Source organism: Nicotiana attenuata, unplaced genomic scaffold, assembly GCF_001879085.1.
Source record: "Nicotiana attenuata strain UT unplaced genomic scaffold, NIATTr2, whole genome shotgun sequence".
Taxonomy (NCBI): Eukaryota; Viridiplantae; Streptophyta; class Magnoliopsida; order Solanales; family Solanaceae; genus Nicotiana; species Nicotiana attenuata.
Window position 1 is genome coordinate 481,340 of NW_017670374.1, and position 8,575 is coordinate 489,914.

General features: G+C 35.0%; 1 protein-coding gene across 1 annotated transcript; it reads right to left on the minus strand.

The window, feature by feature from the left end:
- Positions 1 to 1,419: 1,419 nt before the first annotated feature.
- Positions 1,420 to 2,775, minus strand: LOC109238554 (protein C2-DOMAIN ABA-RELATED 7-like). Its single transcript, XM_019405034.1, has 3 exons — positions 2,532 to 2,775; positions 2,159 to 2,254; positions 1,420 to 1,971 (listed from the first exon to the last, which is right to left on the minus strand). The coding sequence occupies exons 1-3, from the start codon at positions 2,637 to 2,639 to the stop codon at positions 1,672 to 1,674; spliced, it is 504 nt and encodes a 167-aa protein (XP_019260579.1). The 5' UTR covers positions 2,640 to 2,775; the 3' UTR covers positions 1,420 to 1,671.
- Positions 2,776 to 8,575: the final 5,800 nt, after the last annotated feature.

The window sequence follows — 8,575 nt, forward strand, 5'->3', positions numbered from 1 at the left end:
GTGTCCATCTGTTTCCTCTGTTATTCCCTAGCTGGTTTTTAATATTAAGTTTGTTAGATCATCAAAACATAACAAGGATACATATAACTTATCAGAAAGGAAAACAAAAATAACTTCTATAGTAATTTCATTCATTTTACGAATAGATTATAGTATTTGCTCTATTTGGTAGTTTGCAAGTAAATTTTCGGCGTGAGGATTGAATTGTTTGAAGCGCTACCAGAATTTTTCAATTCTCTAAATTAAGAGTCGAGAGATTCTCATCTATCATACTATATATCCTTTGATGATCATTGAATACTTATCATCTTGTTCATTGTATATTTTCAACCTGCAAGGTTTAGGAAAGGGAGAAAACTTACTGCCATAAAAGTGGCCATACGAATTCTGATAGGTCATTGGGGTAATTGCCTCTTCGTAAGCTCTAAGGAATCCATCCTTAGAATCAATTTCAGAGGTAGTTTGATGTATGGGATAAGAATAATAGTTCCGGAATAGAATTTATAATTAACTTTATCTTATATTTGGTTTGGAATATTATCTAATCCCAAGATAATTTTCACACTAGAACAGTAAAATTGGTTATCCCATATAAAAATAAAAGGTGAAATAATTAACCCCATAAGATATTCCACCCCATAAGATCAGGGGCGGACCCACATTGATTCAAGCGGGTTCAGTTGAACTCGCTTCGCAAAAAAAAAGTCATTATTTATATGTGAAAAATATTTTATTAAACAACACAATATAGTATAATTATAATAAGTTGAACCCGCTTGACAGAAACAGTAGTTGGTCGAGTTGGCTCAAGCGGGTTCGGGAAGTAGGTGAGGTCTGATGTTTTGTCGAGACTTTTACAGTTCAATGCTTTCCTGCTCTTTATTTTGCCAAAAGCATATAATAATTATTTGAACTATTCTGCTTACCTCCTCATTGTAGCCCCTCACTGTTTTTTTCTTAATTATTGTTTAATTTAGCTAATTTTCATAGTTTCGAATTCTGATTCTATCAAAATTATAACTCTAAGTCAGTTTATATTTTTATTCTATTGTTATTATTTTTTCATAAATTGTTTATTATAATGAATATTTCAGCATTTGTTAATCTGTTAGATTTAAACAATAAATAGAGTTGGCTGTTTTATAGATTGAATTGATTTTGTAACGTAAAATTCAAGAAAAAAGTTCAATAAATTGTCAAATTTGAAAAAGTAAATAGATATGTTGTTCACTTTTATTATTTTTATTTTTTTAAGAGCTCAACAGAACAAAGAGATCATGAAGCAAAATAAAGAGCAGAATGTCGATGACTTTACTTTCTGTCTGAACCGCTTGCACAGGATCCTGGGTCCGCCACTGCATAAGATATTCCAAGATATCCCACCATTGTACCAATCGACTCCTCTCGGTACAATTACTATTCACTTTCAGAAGCAACCATCTTTATTACAACAAAACTAGGATGGCCCAATTGCAGTTGAAATTACATAAAATTAGGATTACATTAAATTCCATCGTCCAACAAAGTAATTTTATTACAACAAAACTAGGATGGCCCTGTATATTACATAAAGCCTAGCAAATCCCAACTAAGATTTGCAAATTTATCAATTAGAATGACCTAATAAAAGGTTCATTCCAAGACTTATATATAACCTTCTACTAGGCAAGATTATGGGAAGAATGTATCCTCAGATATCCTTTTAGGGATCACCTCAATTTGCACTTCCACTTCACCACATTCCACATTTTGCAGCATAAGGGTCATGTCTTGTATCATTTTACCATTTTTCCATATAATGCAGCTTTCCTTAGCCAGGCAATTGTCTCTGCTTGGCTGAACTCTGTCAACTTCAACGCCATTCGGAAGGCATTGATTGCTTATATTCAAAGCTTCCAGATATGGTTTGATGTCTATCTTTGCTTCCCCAATTTTGTCATCTTTAGTGAATGTATCTTTGTCATACACAGTCTGAAATAACACCATCCTCATATTAGAAATTGAATCAGAGTATCTACGCGTAAAAGCACATACTTTATAAGGTATCATAGGCTCAGTTAACTTTTCAACCTTAGCAGATCACTTTCGCTTTAAGTCAAACCTTGTATAACAGGAGTAACAAATAACATATGAAGAAGAAATGAAGGAGAATACTCACTAAAACAACAGGAACATTTGGATATTTCAGTGCAAGTGTCAATTCATCATTCCAAACAGGGTTGCAGTTGTTCTTCTTACAACTAGTCTTCACTCGCTGTAAGATAATTGCAGAACATCAGTACTCAATCATCAGAGGCGAATATAATATTCTGGCTATGGGTTCATCTGAACACAATAATAGCGACACGGAATATGAATATATATGTAAAAACCTATTAAAATCCTAACAAATATTAGATCTGCACCCATATTTTTAACTACACAATGAGTTCCGCACAAGGTCGAACAATCCTAGATCCACCTCTGTCAATCACAAATCATAACCGATACCTAACATGTCAAAGATAAATATATATGTAATTAACATATACCTGTTCACCCATGGTGACAACAACATAAGGATCACTGCGAAATGTATCCTTGAGGGGCAGGTTGATGCCTCTCTGCACCCTAATTTTAAGAAGTCCCAACATCTCCATTTTCTTTCTTTCTTTTTATTCTAAAACTTGAAATTCAAAATGGTATTGCAAATTTTCACTTAACCGGTTTATGCGTTACAACAATATATATATATTATGGTGGAAGATACAAGAAAGAGAATAGGACCTCCACTTATACCATGACCTTGTCATGATTTTTGTGTTTTTATTCTTTATATATCTCTTCAGAATAATTCTAGCACGTAAGAATATCTTGATAAAGAAAATGGAAACAGGAACTTATAATCTCATCGGCTCATTCGTTATTAAAGAATCAGTCACTTTCTACACGTATTCTAAGAGAATCCAGTAACTTTCTACACGTCTCTTGAGCTTTGGCCTGGTCAGCTTTATTCCTATGCTACCACCGCCCTCCCATAATCTTTAGTGAAGGAGATTTATCTCCTTTCACACAGTGTAAAAAAGTAAAAACAATTTCTTTTTGTATATAAATAAACTATTGAATCCCATCACAAAGGTTCATATCTTTGGTGCGGCATTTTTATATTTATTTGAAATGATGAGCAGCGAGAAGATTTAAAGTATTGACTGAAAATTGCTTCTCTCCTTCTTCTTCTTTTTTATTATTATTTTTCTTTTATAGAGTGCTTTAACTAGCCAACTTGAAAATAGAAAATAAAATTATGATTCCAAAAATATATCAACTAAACTTTTGTAACTAAATTCAAAATTTACACAAAGGCTTCTCCTATACATAAACTACTTAGTATTTATATCCATATTATTATAAAGCACGAATATTAAAACGCTAAATGTTGACGACAAAAATATCCGTGTTAAGTTAATCATGAAAGTACAAGAGGGGGTGGGGGTGAATTGTAGCCAAAATTAAAAACTTCGTTGGCTAAAAAGGAATTAGTCGACTAAACTTTTCCACCAAGTTTGATTTGCAGCAGAAGTAAATTGTGCAGGATTAAAATAGTAAATGCATATGAGTTTTATACTGGTTCAGTATCGGTGTACCTAGCTATATCCAGTTCCACTGGGTCACAAGACTTCTCATAGAACTTCAATAATGAGTTGTTACACAGCAGTGGTTTTAGTTCGTTCACCACTAACGATATTTTAGCAACGGTGTTTGTCTAAACTTGACACAATTCTTGTTTTGTTTTCTAATACTGTGTTTGTACTAAGAACTAGAAAGATATAGAAACATGTATTTAGTTGCTTAGCTTCTTCTTCTATCTTCCAGCCTTCTTATATGAGAGTCTTGAGATCTTGTAATCTTCTTTTTGAACTAGACGTTGCAGATTGACCATTGATTGAGGCAAGAATATTTTAAGAGATTTGACCCAAGGGTTGCCTCTAAATCCCCCTTACAGGATAGGCTGGATTCAATGATCTCTTTCCTATTCGTGTTCCTGATTAAAGGTGTGATTTGCGACTTGACTTGATTGATCAATCACCATAATCTTCTGATTCTTTTTTCCATAATTCTCCTTAACTTACGAACTGGCTTTCCCATATCAGCTGCACTTGATCTTATTTTCTTTTGATAGCATTGTCATCCTGATTTCCTTCAATCAAGTAGAATAGATTAGATTTGCACTATTGTTATCATTAAAACTTAGGTGTAGAAATCTTCCCCTTTTTATGATGATAATAAAAAGGAGTAAACAGAGCACACTTCCCTTTTAGTGAAGGCTCCCCTTGATTTTGTGCACGCCTGAATTTTAATGCTAATGCTGCTCTCCCTGAGTTGCTGCTCTGCATTACTCTAATGCTTCTCCCCCTTTGACATCAATCAAAAGAAAGAAGAAGGTACAAGCGATAAATAACATGTAATGTAGCAAATAATAAGCATATCAGATAAGGTAGCAGATATTATACCTTCAGCTGAGGCATATAATAATGGTTCTTATAGACCAAAGTAAAAAAAATAGTACCAAAAGAAATTGTATTTAAACACACACACATAGCGGGCCTTAGTTCCTCCCTAGAAAGTATTTCATGGTATAGATCACTTTGGTGCAGAAAGAGTCATACGAGTTTCAACTTCTTTGGTGAGTTTGTCCATTTTCTCTGTCATGGAGTTGAATGTCCTGATTCCTTATCTCTTTGTGGCTCCCATGTCTATCCTGAGCTTAGCCACATCTGTACTATTTTTTTGGTGACATCCCTGATCTTGTCTACCCGTTCTTTCATGGCAATGAGCATGGTCTTTACTTCATCCAGTCCTTGCTGAATTTGCTGCAAGTTGTTGGCTGCAATCGACTGAGTCTCTAGTGGTTCAGTTTGGCTCAAACTGTACTGGAGTGCCTCCAATCTTGGCACGTCTAACCCATCAATCTTCACTTAGAGTGTAGCCCACCATAGCGAAGGATGTCTTATCATAGGTCATGTGATAAACTTAGGAGAAAAAGGTGCCAGATCGACCTTCATTACTTCTAGAATGTGTGAGATAAGCAAACCATAAGGTAAACAAGTAGAAGAGAATGATATGTCTCTAATACTTTCAAGAATGTACTGACGAATCCAAACAAACCAGTCAAGTCTTTTGTTGTTCATAAGACAATACAAGACAAAAATATTCCTACTGGTTAAAGTGATGAAAGATCGAGTCTTAGGAAGAAGAGTAGTAGTAATCATGTGAGCTAATACACGATGTTCAAACTTAAGACTTTTAGGACCAATATCGGGGGGGGGGGGGGGGGTCAGACAAGAAAACTTTTGGCTCTTCTAGGGATACTTCAAAATCTTTTGGCCAGGAGTTTTGAACAAACACATCATAACCATGAAATTTAGCAGAAAATAATTTCTCAAATTGATATAAATCAAGAACAATACAAGTACCTAGAACCATTGACTCCAAGTCATCTTTGTCACTGACAAACATATTGGCATAGAACATTCATACAGGTTCTTCATACACAGTATTTCCAACAGTATCAAACAGATGAGAAAGGCGTTGAAAGTCAAAAATTGAAACAACATCACAGTGAACATCCTTCACAAGAGAGAGACTTACAGAGCGCAGAGCGCCCATAAGCCATAGATTTTGACTTATAAGATTCGAACCTCAATTTCTCAGTTAGACCATAGAAGTTCAATTTGTCTTCAGGCCCAAAATCAGTGCTTTCCACTTTTCCCTTCTTACATGCAGGACTTTTGAGGGTTTGATCCATGGGTCTCTTCCCGGCTTTTTTCTGGCTTAGCGTTTGATCCTCCGATGAGTCACTACTCTCATTATCAATTTTGAGAGGGTCTGAGTCAGGGGATGACTCAAGATCGACAGTTTCTTTAGGGTTTTGAGTCTTTTGGAACCGTTTTCTTCGTCTTGTGACAGTGTAAGAGAAGAGGTTTTTCTTAGCCATGGTAGAGAAGTTTGGTTAGAATTGAGAAGGAATGAGAAAAGAGGGGGTATTTATATAGCCACTTGGGAGATTGAAGGGTTGCATTGGTTAGAGGAAGGGTTAGGAACATATTAAGTGACATTTCTGAGGAGTTGCTTCGGCGGTACCAATGGAAGGTAATAATTACACACACATCAAATTAATGAAGCCTATCAATTAAGAAAACTTATAAAAGGAAGTAAAAAAATTTGCAAATATTAAAAGGATTTTTTCACACAATAGGCAGGATTCTAATCTTAGTACGCAGTAAGCAAAAACATTCTCCCAAAATAGGTTTTGTAAAAATATCAGCAAGTTGAGACTCCGTATTAATAAATTCTAACACTATATCACCTTTAGCAACATGATCATGAATAAAATTATGCTTAATTTCTATATGCTTTGCCCTGGAATGATGCACAAAATTTTTTGATAGACAAATAACACTCGCGTTGTCGTATAAAATAGGAGTAGAAGTAAGATAGAGATCATAGTCAAGAAGTTGATGCATAATCCAGAGAATTTGAGTGCAACAGCTTCTAACAGCTAAATACTCTACTTCAGTAATCGACAATGAAACACAATTTTATTTCTTTCTATGTCAAGAAATTAGTGCATTTCCCAGTAGTTGGCAAGTGCCACTAGTGCTTTTCCTGTCAATCCTATCACTTGCAAAGTCTGCATCTGAAAAATCATTTAGATCAAAATTGTTATAATGAGAACAACGTAAACCCAATTCAGTGGTCCTAATAATATATCTAATGATATGTTTTACCGCAGTCAATGGGATTCCTTTGGAGCCGACTGAAATCTTGCACACTTAAAAATACTGAATATTATATCTGGTTGACTAGCCGTGAGATATAGAAGGGATCCAATCATTCCCCTATACATAGTTTCATCGACACTTTTCCCGTCTTTGTCTTCTTCAAGAATTGTTGATGGAATCATTGGTGTTCCACTAGGCTTTGCATTCTCCATACCAAACTTTTTAATAAGCTCCTTTATGTATTTGGTTTGGCTGATGAAGATTCTTTTGGAAGATCGCTTGATTTATAACCCAAGGAAGAAAGTCAGCTCTCCCATCATGCTCATTTCGAATTCTCCTTTCATAGTATCATCAAATTCCTCACATAACATAGAGTTAGAACTTCCAAAAATAATATCATCTACATAAATCTGAGTAATAAGATTACCTGAATTTGAACGCTTAATAAACAGAGTTGTATCCATATTACCTCGTTTGAAGCCATGATTTAAAAGAAAAGAGCTTAGTCTTTCATACCAGGATCAGCGACTTGTTTGAGTCCATATAAGACTTTTGATAACTTGAAGACATGATTTGGGAGACTGTTGTTTACAAACCAGGAGGTTGTTTCGCATACACTTCTTCAGAAATATATCCATTTAAGAAGGAACCTTTTGCATCTATCTGAAATAGTATGAACCCTTTATGAGCAGCAAAGGCAAGTAATATTCGAATGGATTCAAACCTTGCCACATGAGCAAAGGTTTCATCATAGTCAATTCCTTCTTGCTGTGGATAACCTTGAGCGACTAGCCTTGCTTTGTTGCGAACTACTTGACCAGATTCATTCAGCTTGTTTCTGAAAACTCATTTAGTTCCTATAATTGATGCATCAGAAAGTTTTGGAACTAAGTTTTTATTTCTTTCAAATTGATCAAGTTCTTTTTTACGACTTTGACCTAGTTGTCAGCCTTAAGAGCTTCATCAAGCTTTTTTAGCTCAGTTGAGATATTAAAGCCATGTGAGAGATCTTCTAGTGGTAATACCTTCATGCAGATTTCCTATAATGAACTTATGGGGATATCTAGGTTCACTTTTCCATTCATTTGGGACAGTTGAGGCTGACTCCTTTTCAATGGGAGTTGATTGTTCATTTGTAGGTGATTCCTGGTTTTCTATGTGGCTGTCAATCGACTGATGTTGCTAATTAGTCACCTCATCGTGATATGTCCTTCCCTGCAAAAATAGATTTTGGGACTATGGAAATTTCCTCATCTTCAGGAAGTTTTTCATTCCTTGAGAGAGGGTTAGCATCCACAAAATAACATAAATGGATTCCTCAATAGATAAGGTTCTTTTATTAAAAACTCTATATGCTTTACTTGAGGGAGAGTATCAAAGAAAAATACCTTCGTCTCTTTTTGAATCAAACCTACCAAGGTTGTCTTTTCTATTATTGTGGATAAAATATTTGCATCCAAATAGATGAAAGTAACTGATGTTGGGTCTCTTACTATTCCATAGCTCATATGGAGTCTTTTTGAGAATAGGTCGAATTAGGAATCTGTTAATGATGTGACATGCGGTGCTTATAGCTTCTGCCCAGAAGTGGTGTGGAAGAGAGTTTTCCACGATCATAGTCCTTGCCATATCTTAAGAGGTTGTGTTTTTGCATTCTACCACTCCATTTTGTTGAGGTGATCTTGGGGAAGAGAAGTTGTGAGAAATTCCTTGATCATTGCAGAAATGTAATATCTATTATGGCAGAGGTGTAATATCCCCTTTCCCGTTGTACCATCTTGCAAAAGACTTCAAAATTCCTTAATGCTTCATTT